The following is a 16,158-nucleotide window of genomic DNA, read 5'->3' on the forward strand; positions in this document are numbered from 1 at the left end:
TGAGTTGCTGGTGGAGTGAAGTTCTCTGTGGAAGTATCGAACCTCACTGAACTGTCCTATGTCTTTCATTGGTTACAGTTGCAGTGCAGTAGGGCAGCTGGAAACATTCCTCTTTCAGTTCCGTATGGTTTTCATTTTTTTAACGTGGTACAGTAGGTTGAAGTGACTAGTAAAGCTGTAAGGGACAGCGTGTCTAATCAGCCTTCGTTTGTGAGACTTTTAATGCAGGAGACTGTTGAGGAACTAGCCGTTAGTTACAGCAAGGCTGGGAGATCTTGGGCAGAGGGAGGAGGGGGAAGAATACGAAAAACAAAAAATGAAAAGTATGCCCTCAGCCCAAATATATTTGTCTACGTACGTGTGTGTGTGCGTGTGACCATGTGTAAGAGTGATGTTTTAATATCAGTACTGTCTGAAGACCAGATGTGGGAGTCAAAGAAGCAGGTTTTTTGCCAGAGTGCAAATTGAATAAGAACTTCAGGATGGAGAGAGGCAGTTCTCAGTAGTGATGGGTGGCAGAACAAGCAGCACTGGTCTTGAGTTACAGTGGGGGAAGTCTAGACTGAATATTAGGGACAAACTATTTCACTAGGGCTAGAGCCACACTACCTCAGAAGGGTTGATCTTCTTTGTGCATGTGTGAAATGGTGCTTTCCAGGGTCAAAGTCAACCCCAGAACTCCTCACAAGCGGTGAGGATTAAGGGAGGTTGATGGGAGAAATTCTCCCATTGACCATCCTCCAGGTAGACAGACGTGGAAGTTGACTGCTGATAAGTCAATTTTAGCTATGCAATTGGCATAGCTAAAATTGCGTATTGGCGATTGACTGCTATGTCTAGTGCAGCCATTACCTGGCAGGGTGGTGAATCACTGGAATGGGTTATCTATAGAGGTGATGGAATCTCCATCCTTAGAGCAGCGGTGTCCGATAGGAATTCAGAGCTCACCACGCTTGTGGGTGTCATCTTTCCATATTCTCCACTTATATTATACAAAACTTTATTTAAAAAAAATACCTTTTGGCCTTTGAATTTGCACAAAACTGTGAGATGATGTATTACTCACAGACACCAGTACAGCAACACGACTCATTGCAGTAAAGGGAAACTAACTATGGAAACAAAAAGCAGTCAAGTAGCACTTTAAAGACTAGCAAAAGAGTTTATTAGGTGAGCTTTCGTGGGACAGACCCACTTCTTCAGACCATATCCAGACCAGAACAGACTCAATATTTAAGACACAGAGAACAAAAAACAGTAAGCAAGAAGGACAAATCAGAAAAAGATAATCAAGGTGAGCAAATCAGAGAGTGGAGGGGTGGGGGGGAAGGTCAAGAATTAGATTGAGCCAAGTATGCAGACGAGCCCCTATAAGCCGTGTCTACACGTGCACGCTACTTTGAAGTAGCGGCACTAACTTTGAAATAGCGCCCGTCACGGCTACACGTGTTGGGCACTATTTCGATGTTAACATCGACGTTAAGCAGCGAGACGTCAAAGCCGCTAACCCCATGAGGGGATAGGAATAGCGCCCTACTTCGACGTTCAGTGTCGAAATAGGGACCGTGTAGTCATTACGCGTCCCGCAACATCGAAATTATGGGGTCCTCCATGGCGGCCATCAGCTGAGGGGTTGACAGACGCTCTCTCTCCAGCCCCTGCGGGGCTTTATGGTCACCGTGTGCAGCAGCCCTTAGCCCAGGGCTTCTGGCTGCTGCTGCTGCAGCTGGGGATCCATGCTGCATGCACATGGTCTGCAACCAGTTGTCGGCTCTGTGGATCTTGTGTTGTTTAGTGCAAGTGTGTCTGGGAGGGGCCCTTTAAGGGAGCGGCTTGCTGTTGAGTCTGCCCTGTGACCCTGTCTGCAGCTGTGCCTGGCACCCTTATTTCGATGTGTGCTACTGTGGCGTGTAGACGTTCCCTCGCAGCGCCTATTTCGATGTGGTGCTGCGCAACGTCGATGTTGAACGTCGACGTTGCCAGCCCTGGAGGACGTGTAGACGTTATTCATCGAAATAGCCTATTTCGATGTCACTACATCTGGAGTGTTTTGATGTCTGTTTTGTGCCCATTGACCCTTTGTCTAAGGGAGTTAGAAGTCTGTCCAATATACAAAGCATCTCCAGATCCACAAACCAGTTAGTCAACATTTTAATGGAATGGGGCATTCTGTCAATGACCTAAAGGTATGTGTGTTGTTGAAGAAGAATTATTGCACTGTTCTGGAAAGGGAAACAGCCGAGCTGGCTTTTATATTCAAATTCGGCATATTAACACATGGTTTAAATCGTGACGGGAACTTTCTGAGTCACCATAGGGGCTCGTCTGCATACTTGGCTCAATCTAATTCTTGACCATCCCCCCCACCCCTCCACTCTCTGATTTGCTCACCTTGATTATCTTTTTCTGATTTGTCCTCCTTGCTTACTGTTTTTGATTGTCTGTGCCTTAAATATTGAGTCTGTTCTGGTCTGGCTATGGTCTGAAGAAGTGGGTCTGTCCCACGAAAACTCACCTAATAAACTCTTATGCTAGTCTTTAAAGTGCTACTTGACTGCTTTTTGTTTTGATAGTGTATAGACTAGCACGGCTTCCTCTCTGTTACTATTAACTGTGGAAAGGCTTTGAACCCCACGTAGCCTGTAACAACCACCCCTGGCATGGCTGGGAGTGGTGCAGCTCCATCTGTTCCCACAAGTAGTGCACAGACAGTGGCACAGCCCCCACGCATTAGAGGGCATGATATCAAACCCCCATCCTTGCCATGCCCTGCAGTGCTCCCTTTGAACATGGGCAGTGTCAATGCCCGCAGGGGTTCCCCGCTGGCTGGCACACTTTCTCTCCTGGGTGAGTGCAGGGACGAATCAGGCTGCTTCCTGGACAGGGCAAGGTGCGAGTGTGAGTCAGTGTGTGCAAATGCACACGGGCATGTGCAGGAGCATGCCCGACTGTCTGACTTCGGCAGGAGCATGTGTAAGGGTTGGGAGCGGCCAGGCTGCTGGAGCTGTCTGCCTGTGGCTGGATGGCTCCAGGCCATGGGAAAGCATCCAGAACCAGAGTCGCTCTGTATTGCTACGTTTCCACTGCATACCGTTCGCCTTGTTAGTTTCGAGTAAAGAAGAGGAGATGTCTGCATGTCTGTCTGATACACACAATGTATGCAGTTTCCTGAAGCTGAAATGATCTATTTTGTAGCTGCTAATGACTGATTGTGTCACAACTTGTGTCAGTCGCAGTAGCATTGTGATGCCCTCTGCATTGCGCCTGTGCTAATTGCTTTAAGCATGTGTGACGAATTCGAAGCATTATTAGTATTTGCCGCAAGGCAGTGTCCTATTCGCCACATGTGTTGAGTAGCGAATGGATGAGACACCGCAGCTCTAGAGGTTTTTAAGTCCCAGCTTAACCAGGTCTTGGCTGGGATGGTATAGTTAGGGTTGATCCTACTATGGGCAGTAGGGTTGAACTTGATGACATCCTGGGGTCTCTTCCAGACCTAGGATTCTGTTGAGTCTATGATTTGCCCCAAGTTAGGTCCATGTCTGAGCCTTACAGTGTGGTATTGTGGCCGGTTTTTGCATTCTGTCTTTTGAGATTGCAGGCTCCTCAGAACAGGGACTGTATGCTCTTTTGTCACTTGAGCAGTGCTGGGTACACTGTTGGCACTGGGATATTAAAGACAAAGTTGCTGCCAAGTGTAGGGAGGCAATATTTTTTTTCATCATCTTGGGAGTTTCGAGCACGCTCTTAACAAATCTCCACTGGCAGCCATCTGAAATCAGGAAAGCACATGACTAATGCTACGTCTACACTATGAGATAAATTTGAATTTATGAAATTTGAGTTTGTAATGCTGGGATTTATAAATTGAAATTTGAGTACCTTCACCTCCCCACAAATTCAAGTTAGTGCTCTCACACTGAATTGTCAAAGATAGACTGTTGCAGAAGTGCATTATGGAAACCTATCCCGCGGTTCCCTTAGCACTGTAGCATTTTGGGGTTTTTTTTTTTTTTTTTTTTGCTGCTTCAGTATGGGGAAGAAATGCCCCCGCAAGTGGTTGTGGGTATGTGATGTCATCTTCCCACATCGCATTGCCCTCATTCCCCCCATTGACAGCCACCCCCCGAAATCTTTTCTGCAATGGGGAGACTTTCCCATCAATAGTCAGCCCTCAAAATTTTTGTTGCGGGAGTGGAAACTGATCAGAAAGAAAATGAATTTGCATTCTTGATACCATTCAAATTTGCGGGCTTCCTGTTACTTTACTTCCTGTGTACCTGAAGAGCATCAGAGATGCAACTGCCCAGAATGGACAACTGTGGGGCACTATGCGATACATGGGACTCCTCTGGAGGCAAGTAAAACCGGTTTAAATGGAAGCTGTTTCCACACTACTATTAATCTGAATGTTTACATTCAAACTTCCCATTAATCCCACTCGGGTGGTCAGAATAAGAATATTGGCTGTAGTGCCCCCTGAATTGGAAATAATGGCATTTGATGTGTGACCAGTCATAATTTAAAATTGACCTAAGTGCCTTAGATTTGAACTTATGCTGTAGTGTAGACATAGCCTAAGGAGGGGTGAAATGGAAGGGACCTAGTGCTGTTGCTGATAACGTAATGCCTCTAAGTGCTTTGTTATAGCACAATAATGAAGACCAGCTGTGCTCATTTTTCACCATTTTATTGTGTTCCCATCCTTGCTGCCATTATCAATCCACTAGAGAAATCCAATCATCCTGATCAAAACCACCGAGTTTGACCAGAAGGGGTCAGATTGCTACTTGTGCAGACAAGCTAGGGGAAGATTTCGTCCTGAATTATTTGAGATGCATAAAATAGGTTTATAAAGTGATTCTCAGGCTGCAGTGTAACAGGCCGTGCTTTATAAGAAGCGTACAGGTTGAACCTCTCTCGTCTGACAACCTTGGGACCTGACCGGTACCAAACCAGAGAATTTGCTGAACCACAGGAGGTCAATGTTGTCTAGCACATTACCAACACTTCCACTGCATACGGGGCTCTGAGAACACATTTATAGGCAAATTACAGCTAAATAACAGCACAGAACACTGAGAGTCAGGACTGGTGGGTGTGAACAAACTTTGAGACCACGGGAAACCTGGAAACTCCCAAGGTAAGTGGACATCCAGCTAACTAAAGTCATGCCAGACCATGGGTAGTATTGGAGTAGAGAGGGTCAGCCTGTACATTCATAACTGATTGATAGCTGTTTGACAGATGTGTAATCAAACTCCTAGGCTGTGTCTACACTTGCATTCTTCTTTCGAAAGAATGCAAGGCGTAGGAGCTATTCTGTGACATCCCTTTTGGAGGCTCAGTCTACACTTCCCTTCACCCACATGCCCAGTCAGCTCTGCCAGGAGAAATCCTGGTGCCAGTGAGGCCCAGGGCAAAACTTTCCTGTTGCTTTGTGGCTGTGATGGGAGACTTTTGTGGGGTTACATTGAGTGTGTCTAGATGGCCTGGTAACTCCAGTTTGTGGGACCTGGGCTGGTGGACTCAGTGTTTCCAGCTGCACTGAGTTTACAGTTGGGAGACCCAGGTCTCACAGCCATGCCAGTGCGTTCATAGTTCATTACACAGACCATCTGGCTTGGGTCTGCAGCTTAAAATGCATCCACACTGCAAAATGATAAGGCTTGGACCTAAGTCTCAGCAAGGCTGGGGCTCTGCTGCCCTGCTCCCTCAAGCAAGGCTGTAGAACAAGGCCCAAGACCAATTGATTTGTATATGCCTGGAAGGGGCATTAGACCAGAGCTTAAGTGTGCAGTGTAGACTTGCCCACTGAGGTTGTTCACAGTCTAGCTCGAAAGGCCTCAGATTATTTGGCACCAATTTCAATATCCTCTAACTTTGTGATGATGGATGGTGAATCCCTCTGGGGAAAAAAGTCTTCACAAATATCCTGAGATGGTTACTGTTGAGGGCAGGTACTGGTTACAAGTAACAGTGATTGCTCTGCTTGTGCATAGCTGTGTCACAAGTGGCTGCAATGATGTCCTGTATAAGACAGGCACAGCTCAACTAACGAGTGCTGTTGGCTGTACTTAGGGCACATGGAGTTGCTCCAGTTTAACTGAGGTGGGATTTTTAAAATTAAATTCACTTAAAATGCCCCAAAGTCTATGTGCACATTCTTCTTTTAGTTTTAACCAGTCTTATTTAAACACAAGAACCAGGTATTATTCTACTGTATTTGATTAGGAGCAGATGAAAGCTAAACCTCTCTTAAAACAGTGGTCTTTTGCACTAGGTTAACTAAACTGTGTGTATGTGACCCACTCACTTTTATATGTTAAAGATTCATAAATAATGTGCCACTTCCAGCCCCCTGTTGTAGAGCTCGTTAGCTCAATCAGTTTCAGTTTATGCTTGTAGCCATGCAGATCCTGTTTAGTCACTGATGCCTTGGTCAAGCAGACAAGGCTATGCTTTCCAAGAATGGGGGGACCAGTTGCTTTGGGGAGGGTCTAAAGGGGCAGTAAGTAAACATGTAGAACACATGCCTGAATTGGTGTTGAATCAATTCCTCTTTGTCCGGAGCTTTTTGTCACATGCAAGCGCTGAACAGTTCCAAAGTATTTTAGCACAAGGAATGCATTGAACTAGAATTCTAAACACCTGACAGTCACGTTCTTTGGCATCTGAGACCAGAAGGAACTTTGTGTGATGGGAGCTGTCAGAGCTTAGGGTGGAATTTGGATCGGGCTCCGTTTCTTCCCCTTTTACAAATATTTGTGAGATGGAGACTGTTGCGCTAGTCTCAGCCAAGTGAGAAACTCGGGAAATAGTCTCTGGAGCAAGAGGAGGTCTTCAAAAACTACAGGGTGTCAGGTTCTTCCTTCTGAGCAAGCATCAGAACTTGCAAAGGGATCTCTCTTGAGTGCTGCCCTGTGTTTAAGGAATGTTTCCCAGGGAGAGGTTGTCTTTTACAAGCAGAATCCAACCTCTTGGTCTCCCAGTGCTTTGGCAAGGATTTATCAAGGTACAGAAACATACGCTGAACCTTTATTATGGGAGCTCTTGTGTTCCTCTTAAGTAAACCATTTATATATACGCTTAAGAAGTGTTCTGCTGAATCGAATCTTAGAGGAAGAGTTGCAGCTGGGGAATCTGTATTTCAAATGTAGGATTGGATTGCACAATATGTGCTGCTGAAGGAAGTGATTATACTGGTAATATGTTGTTGAAATGTAAGAATTGCTGTATAAATGGGGGGTCAGACCCTATACTCATCAAAGTCGGTGAAAGGGTTGATTTCAGTGGGCATTGGGATGGGTGTTTCTTTATATGGGTATAATATATAGGAAGATGTGTTGCATAGATGGAAAAGCTCTATTGTCTACTTGACTATGCATAATCTTTGCTAAATGAGTGCATAATGGGTACTGCAGATTAGGACTTCATCCTGCACTGCTGATGGTAATCAGTGTTTTGCTGTTCTGCCTAGATGGATACTTACACAGCCCTAATTACTATAGTACATGGACTTCATTACTGTGTTAATTTTCACCGGATTCAGCTCTCAGTTAGTTACACTACCGTGAGTTCAGGGAAGTCAGAGGGTCGGTGTGCATTTACCGTGATCGAACCAACTAACCCATTAACTTCAACTGGTCTAAGTGAGAATGTAATCAGCCCATGTATGTGGAATTCACATGCTACATGAATTATAGCCTATTTGAGTTAATTCAGTATGTTACAGAGGAAATGCTAAATTGCAGTGGCAATGCAAAATGTGCCTTGATCGTACATGACTCCAGATTGCTCCCCGCCATGTTTCAGTGATGATTTCTAAATGAAATATATATATTTTTAGAAAAAAAAGTCCATGTCCATATGTAGCATACAAGCAAAGACTTGGGCTCCCCTGTTAAGGACACAGAAATTGCCAGACTAGTCATCCAGCTAATTCAGGAAAGTTTCTCTGGCATTTGATAACCCAAATGTTTCAGAGGAAGGTCCCCCGAACAGGACAATTATGGGATAATGTGCCCCAGGGAAAATTTCCTCCTAAGCCCCGTTAGCCCCAGGTTGGCTAATGCCCAGATCATGCAGGTTTACATCTCTTAAAAAACTCATTTACTCTTTTTTTTTTTCTTTTTTTAAATATTTAGTAAGAGCTGCGTATAGCCTGGCTCTCCGTATGAACCCTTACATTCTTAGAGAGGGATTTTCCAAAGCACACCTGGTTGGCTTAGCTGTTGAAGTCTGAGCTACAGCTCCCATCAACTTTGGTGGTTGCAAATTCAGCTGAACAATGAGTCCTGGGCTGGAGAAATAACAAACACTCCCATCAGCTTAAAGCATTTCCACCAGAAGTGCTAATTGGAACAGCTGCACCGATGAAAGCTTGCAGCATTGACCTGAAGTTTGTTGGTAAAATTCGGTGAGGTTCTACTCTGCTGATGCCTGTAGGTTTACACCTGGTTTGCACTGATGTGACTGAGTGGGGACTTGGAACCCAGTGAGCTTACTTACTAAAAATCCCAGGACAACTCATGGTTTAGCCTCCATTCAGACAGCATGCAGAAGATTTATCTCATTCATGGCAATGCTTGAAAGACTTGCAGGGTTTCAGATACACAGGATGTCGAGTTCTGAATCCTCCCAGGAGTTCAGATATATAACAACACTGGGAAACTGAGTTTGATTTGAGACCTGTTTATCTGAAGAACATTTTCAAAAATTTCCTTTGCACGAGCAACGCCAAGGTAATTATCCCCATGCAAACCGCTACCACAGACACTTCATGCTGATGTAAAGCAAGGTTTATGCTGGTAAGCTAAAATACTATTTGCCTATCTGTAGCTCATGCAAGAGAAACCCTTTGTGCTATGCCATGCCGTCCTGTAATACTTACGAAAATATGTTATCATTATCTGATTTGCTGACAAGTTGTATAAACCGTAAAGAAGGGAGTATGCAGTGGTTTACTGACATGAGAAGCCCTGGGAGTTGTCATGAATTCTTTCAACTAGAGAGCTCTGCTTCTAGCATCATTAGTGTCTAAGGGGATCTTTATTTTTAAATTATGCAAAGGAAGTATTGAATTTGGAGCTAGTTTCCTCCCCGCATTCCCCGGTCCCTTGAAAATGCCTCTTTTGTCTATTTACTGCACTGTACATAAATTTCAATATTTTAAGCTAGCCATTCATAGTTCCTTTACTATGTCTCACATCTGCTTCTCCTTATCAGGTCTGAAAAGAGTAGTATTTCTGAAGACTGTGAACCAGGTGAGCAAGAAATAATTGCTGCTTTCTGCTGAAAAAAGAGTAACAGTGAGGGACCAAAAAAAAAAAAAATCCTAGGTTCCTTCTAATAAATATCTGATTTCCTTAGGAAGCAGATAAACTCTCCAGTTCTTTAGCTGAGATGGCACATGAAAACACATTTGCAGAGTACACACGCACTTTGCAAGAGCTGCAGTTTGGCTATTGTGGTGAAACCTTTCAGTACAAATGACAAAAATGTAGCAAACAGTGCTGCCTATCAGAGCTCCCTGTGGTGTACTCTGCCTTCTATTGTGTGAGGCTTGGGCTCTGAATGCTCCTATTGACTAGCTTATAGGAAGAGAGATGTCAGGGTGAGGACAATGCCTTCTATGAGGGGCGATAAAGCATTCTGTGATTTTCTGTATGAGGGAAGGGTGTGTGTGTGGGCGGGGGGTATACAGAGAGAGAGAGATGGAGACACACTCCCTATCTAAAATGAGCCCATCTGAGCAAGAACTCAAGTTAAGAACAAGAATAACTACCCAGAAGAGGAAGCTGAATAATGGTGGTCGAAAGTCTGTGGAAAATCTAATGGACTACAGACTGTGGCACTGTAGTACCATAGATTGAACCTTTCTCATCCGGCACCATTGGGACCTGACTGGTGACGGATGAGAAAATTTGTCAGATGATGGGAGGTAAGTATTTTCTAGCACATTACGAACACTTCCACTGTTTCCTGGGCTCTTAGAAAATATTTAGAGGTAAATTACAGCTAAATAACTGCACAGAATACTGAGAGCCAGGACTGGTGTCTGGAAAAAAAATTTATAGGACCACGGGAAACATGGCCACACACATAAGTAGTCATCATCCAGCTAACTAAATTCATATTGGATTATGGTGTTTGCCGGACAAGAGAGTTCTGGATTAGAGAAGTTCAACTTGTAGTGGCAAGAGTGAAGTACAATCAATGATCCTTTCTAGAGAAGCTTCCTTTAGAAATATCTTTGAAACCTTTGTGACCTGAATTGATCATCACAAAATCCTTAGGAGGCGGATGAGTATTCTCCCCATTTCACAGACAGGGAAGTAGAGATATTTATCCCATGGCCTTTTGGTAGGCCTTTTTGCAACAGAACACTTTGAAAATATTCGCACTTAGATGCATGCTTAAATGTAGTGTGAATTAGAGCAGTTTTTACTGAGGCCTTTTCTGCCAGAAGAAGTTGATGTGATTTAACTGCCAGTTGAATTTCAAGCAGAATAGGTAAGCTGGTGCAAAAGGCTGTGAGCACTCTTCTTATTCTGGTTTTAACCAGGCTTCAGTTTGGCTTAAATTGATTAGAAATCCATTTCAGATGAAGTGACATAAGCTAGTCTTAAAGTGAAATAAGAGCATTCATACAGGGCTTGACTGTGTTAACTAAATCAGTTTAGGTAATTATTTAAATTAAACCCATGCTGTTTTCTCAGATTAGCAAAGCCTTATTTGTTCCCTGCCTCAGTTTTTCTATCTGTCCGTTGTTAGTGCTGGTTATCTATATGTGCAGTGTGCTTTGAAATCTATGAGTGCAGTGATAGAAGTTATTAGTAACAGGTCACTATCTAGAATCTAATATACAGGCAGTGAAGATTTTTCTTTCCCACTTGCTGATAATTAAGCAGCCAGTTCTAGTGTTCCATGCCTCTAATTATTTTTGTTTCCCTGCTAGGTACGTCTGCAGAGCTGAGTGGGCTCAGACATATCAAAATAGAGCCAGATGAGCTGGACATCATTCAAATCACGGTTCCAGGTAAACGCTGAAACTTTCAAATAACTTAGAAATAGCTTGGTAGAGAATTTAGACTGCCCTGAATGAAGGTTTTGATTTGTAAAAGCACAAAGGCACATTGCGGGAACTTGGGATGTCTCCTCATCACACTTTCTCTTAGGGATTTGGCGTGAAATTCATCCTTTCTCTTTTAAAAGTCAAGTTCCAGCTGCACATTGGAAGTTAGCTGATTTCCTATGAAGACCTCTGGAATGATACCTAGTTTTGCTTTTTGCCATTTTCTGTGTCAGCTCATTTTATGCCTTTTGCACTGTCCCTGTCTGACCTCTAGCCAGGCAGGCTGGGAGGAGACACTTCTGGAGCAAATACTAATGCTGCTCTTTCAGTGATAAGCAAGAAGTGCTGAAATAGTAGGTGACCATTGCCTTCCTCTGTTCCTGAACATGTGTTCTCCATTCGAACCTCAGTCAGTATCATTGTTCCCACTTTACAAAGGTGGAAAGTGAGACACAGAAAGTTAAAGTACTTGTCCCATGTCACATACCAAATCTCATGGCAGGATTCAATATAGAACCCAGATTTTCTGGTGTCCAACTATAGACGTTCTTGCTTTCAGAAGGAGCAGATTGGAAACGGTGGTGGACTGAGGAGGAATGGTATGGAGGGGGTCTGGAAGAGATTTTAAAGAGATCTCGCTTTAAGTTGTATCTGTCCGTTTATTCTGGAGATGAACACCAATAATGTGGGTGCACCAGTGTGTGTGTGGAGCGGGGAGTTGTTTTAGGCTGGTCCCTTTAAATTGTGTCCTCTGTTTTTCTGTAGCACCCAAAGGGTCTAACTGGGTCATGGGTTTGCCAAAAGATGGTGTTACATCACTTCTTTCTCTGATTAGTTGATATGCCCCCCCTAGGGCCGCTGTGACTTCTCTGGAGACTTCATGTGGCTAGGGCTTATCGTCGTACAAGGGAATAAATAGTAGCTTCAAGCAACCAGTTTTCAGGCTACCAGGTTGTGAGTGAGCAATCAGTGATGCACATGTGCTAGATAGTCTTGTTGTGATCTGTAAAGTTCATGTGCTGCTCGCTCGCGCGCACACACACGCACACACACGACTGAAGTTGGTCTCGGTCACAGGGGTAGAATGGATCACACATTAGCTGCCTCCTATCTTGGCACGACCCATCCTAAGAAGATGCCCTGTTGGAGGGAGAAGCAGTGACTTCAGATCTTCAAGCATTGCCTAGTGGGTTCCCAGCATGAGGTGCAGGCAGAGCCAAACAGACTTTGGAGCAGGGCTGGGACCTGGCTGAGGTCAATGGAGGGCACGCAGGAATGATAAAATAAAGCCTCATGGCTTCTATGAGAGGCCAGGTCTGGATGAAGCTCAGGACCAGGAAGGCTCACACTCCCTGCCCTAACCCAAGTAAGCTGGCCCTATCAGGCTCCTTACCTCAACAGGATTAGGTTTGAATCTCTGTGAAGATATTGTCATGATTTAACACCTAAGGGGCTACTTGGAGTTTAGATGTAGCTTCTTTGCTGTTCGTGCCAGAAGGGGACTAGAGATATATCTGATCTGGCCAGAGGGCCAACCCACAGAACTGCCTCATCACTGGGGTACTAGAGAGGCAGAACTTCTAAAAACCTTTGCTTGGACCCAAGGGGGCAACCTGGCACATGAATGTAATCCCAGAGTAACCCCATTGGCTTTATGGAGGTTGCCACAGAGTTACTGCAGTCCAGCTGAGAGCAGAATAGAGTCCACCACCTTTTCTTTAGTCCTGGTGTTTGGCTATCCCAGCCTTATTTTGGGGAAAATTTGCATGAATGAATTAGATTGATCAGCTGGGTCAGGGAAGGGGCAGGCAGACAATGCAAGTTGGGTGAGGTGTCAGCCAACAGAATCAGCCTATGGTTTTAGAGGAGACAGTGGAGATGGAGCTACAGGGAGACATGGAGGATTGGAATCAGCGTGCATTTGTGAGCCACTTACCCTTGGGTAGATGATCACCCTGAAAGGTTGCTGGGCGGATATGCAGCACTGGGATCCTGTACAGCCAAATGGGCAAATAGTTTCTGAAGGCAAAACCAAAAAAATCCCCTAGTTTGTTCCTTGTGTGTTGTATAAGGTTGAAAGATATCACACCTAAAGTTCCGGACCAGGGGGCCAGTTCAGGAAGGCATCCCTGGTTCAGAGGGGCAGCTAAGCATGTGTTGAGCTTCAAATCAGTGAGACCTTAAGCACTTGCCTGGGGCCCAGATCCAAGGTGCCGAACACAGTTTAATTTCAGTGGAAGACATGCACCTGTATGAGCCCAAGTGGGATCCTGGACAAGCCCGGTCATCCTGCTTTGGGAGGGAGCTGCACTCCATGACCTCTTGAGGTCTCTTCCAGCCCTAGGATTCTATGATTCTATGAATGTTTTCTTGAGTCCTAGAGTCATTGAGGTCACAGGCCGTAATGTGGACAGCAGCATTGAGAACACTAGTTTCTGGAGAGTAAAGATGAGGGATCAGGTGCTTCCCTTAGAATACTATACTTTGGGCTGGTATTTATTGAATATTTACCTTAGCTAGACACGGCACCAAACGGTAGGAAAACCATTAAGCGATAATTAGCAAGGTGCATTTTCAGTGTGCTTTACAAGTATTAACTAAAGTGTAACATTGATAGAAGTAGATCATAAGCATGACATTGAACATGTCCCTTCGGGAGGTAATGCTCTTGGGTAGAAATAGCACCCAAGTTAGCTGTAGTTCAGGTAGTTCTGAATTAGAGTTACCTGTGCCCATGTGGCTCAAATCCATTGAAGTCTGTGAAGTCACTCTGGAATTTGTATCAGCTCAAGGAGACTGGACTCTCTCCCATAGTTAATATAGAGGAAGGAAAAAGGATCCTGATATATTGCTAGATGAAACATTGCCCCGGTTATGTGACACTTGGAGTTCAGAGTCCACATAAGTAGTAAAAATCAGAGGCTGGTTTAGTTATATTGGAGGGAATACAGCTTAGGGGAAAAAAGATGATTAATAAACTGGAGGTGCTCACATGTGAGGGGGAATGGATTAAACGCAGGATATTTATCCTAAGACAAAGTGACTAAATAGTGACCTGACTGAAGTATTGAAAGGAGTTAAAGGTGTACTTTGAAATTAAATTTGGAGATCTCTTTGAGGGCACTGGAGAGACCAGTGCTGGAGGAGGCATGTTTAAATTGAGGACATATATGCAAGGAAGCATTCTTTTAGGGAGCAAGGCAGTTAGTTGGTGGAGTATTCTTCCTAAGGAGCAGGCAGTGAAGTCAGTCAACATTAATGTATTAAGCCAGAATTGCATGTCTAGGTATTTAGTCATCATGAAGCCATTTTTGTTGACACGAGGAAACTTTTGCAGACTATTTTTCAGGGAAACTATTTTCCCTGGTTTGGGAAGGTGGGGAAGAGGTGTTCATAGACATGTTCTCATATCCTTTCGCAAGGATTAAAGTGTGTAGGAGAAGGATAGCAGCGTTGCCATCAAAACATTCCAAATACAGGGGCCCAGACGCTCAAGGACACTTAGGTACATAACTCCCATTTCTATGGGAATTAGATGCCGAAGTACCTTTGAGGATGTGTGATTAGTCCTGATTCAGGTTGTACGTGCCTTCCTGACTGTGTAACTGCAACCTTTATCCATGTCGCTTGCAAGGCATATATTGATTAGGTTAGTTTTTCATAAATTCTTGTGGATGGACCAGAAAGCTCCGACATCTGCTTCTAGGGACAGTAGCAGGGCTGTCAGAACTGTCTTTGGTGCTTTGTTCGCAGACCGATCCCCCAGTTCTGATGGAATGCATGAGCCAGTGGCCAGCCGCATGAGTTCAGAGGAGTCCAACTACATGCTAGAAACAGTAACAGGTAATAAAGATAAATAAATACAATGCTTGGAATAAGAAAGCTCCAGAATTCTACAACATAAAAAACGGAGTACAAATTTCAGGCCAAAGTTTTCAGTAAAAGGAACCTAAAATTATGGTCCTCATTCTGCAGTTTACACGTCAGTAAGTGTTCCAACCTTTCAAAGTCGCCAAACATGCAGCAGGTGCTAATGACCACTGAGAACTGGTGGGTGGTCAGCGCTACTGAAATCAGTAGAGCCCTGTCTGGATACAAATGTCTACCACTGGAATCAGATAGCCCTGGGTAGACATTGCTATACGCTGATCTGCATGGCTACTCCCAAGCGATGCTGCAGCCAAAGGAGACAAGCACAGTGCTACTGCACCCAGGGGGCCAGCGCCTCATGATGGCAGTGCCTCCCAGCTGTGCACCCATACAGCTTCCATCCTTGCCACTAGCTGCATCTCCTCTCTGGAGTGGTACTGCCTTGCTGGGTGCAGTATAAGCTCAAGGCCAGCCGTGTCTCCTGGTAATAGAGCCCCTTGGATCAGCGGATACCAGTGTCTATCTCCGGATCTCCACCTCCGTGGGTAGACATTTGTATCTGCGCAGGGCTGTAAAAATTGGGTTACTCATTGGGGAACACAAATACGGAGATAGGAGCCTAACAGGCTCCTGTCATTGAGAGTCTTCTCCAAAATGTGTATCCTTGTTGCTCTGAAGCCTCCTTAACTTTGCCCCGTAGAAAACATGTTTGAAGATCCAGAGGCAAAGTGTGTCAGATACTTGTGTATCTTTTCCCCATCTTTTTCCCTGAGCCGCTGGGAGCTGCTGACCCCCAACGGGGAGTGCAGAGGGGGCTGTGCAGGGGAAGGCCACGCTCCGGGGGCTGCACTGCCAAGGGCTTCAGGGAGGGGAGTGGTGCTGTAGTGCAGTCCCCCAGGCGGCAAAGGGATCCTTTCTATTATCCGCAGTATTTAAATATCCAGTGACCTCCCTGTCCGGAGGCTGCCAGATACGGAAGAGTTTACTGTAAATAAAAGTGATCAAAGAGAAAAGGTTGTTGCTTGAGTTCAACGTAGTCCTAATCTGATCTTCTCCAAACGCTGCTCCCTTCCCTGCTATAGCCTACATAGCCCTCTGCAGGGGAACGTGAATTTGAGCTGAGGGCCGGGTGGTAACCTTACAACCTGTCAGGGGGACCAGAAGGCGCATCCTGTGTCACTCCATTTTGTACTGCGTTGACTGAAGCAGGA

General features: G+C 44.8%; 1 protein-coding gene across 5 annotated transcripts in view; it reads left to right on the forward strand.

The window, feature by feature from the left end:
• Positions 1–16,158, forward strand: part of GTF2IRD1 (GTF2I repeat domain containing 1) — a 194,616-nt gene that overhangs the window by 128,963 nt on the left and 49,495 nt on the right. For 4 of the 5 annotated variants that reach the window (XM_075014086.1, XM_075014089.1, XM_075014084.1 and 1 more), the window contains 3 exons: positions 9,229–9,266; positions 10,961–11,041; positions 14,831–14,920. In XM_075014086.1, the coding sequence (XP_074870187.1) occupies positions 9,229–9,266; positions 10,961–11,041; positions 14,831–14,920 (209 nt within the window). The remainder of the gene's footprint in view (positions 1–9,228; positions 9,267–10,960; positions 11,042–14,830; positions 14,921–16,158) is intronic. The other variant, XM_075014087.1, reaches the window with a different exon arrangement.

Source organism: Carettochelys insculpta, chromosome 19, assembly GCF_033958435.1.
Source record: "Carettochelys insculpta isolate YL-2023 chromosome 19, ASM3395843v1, whole genome shotgun sequence".
Taxonomy (NCBI): Eukaryota; Metazoa; Chordata; order Testudines; family Carettochelyidae; genus Carettochelys; species Carettochelys insculpta.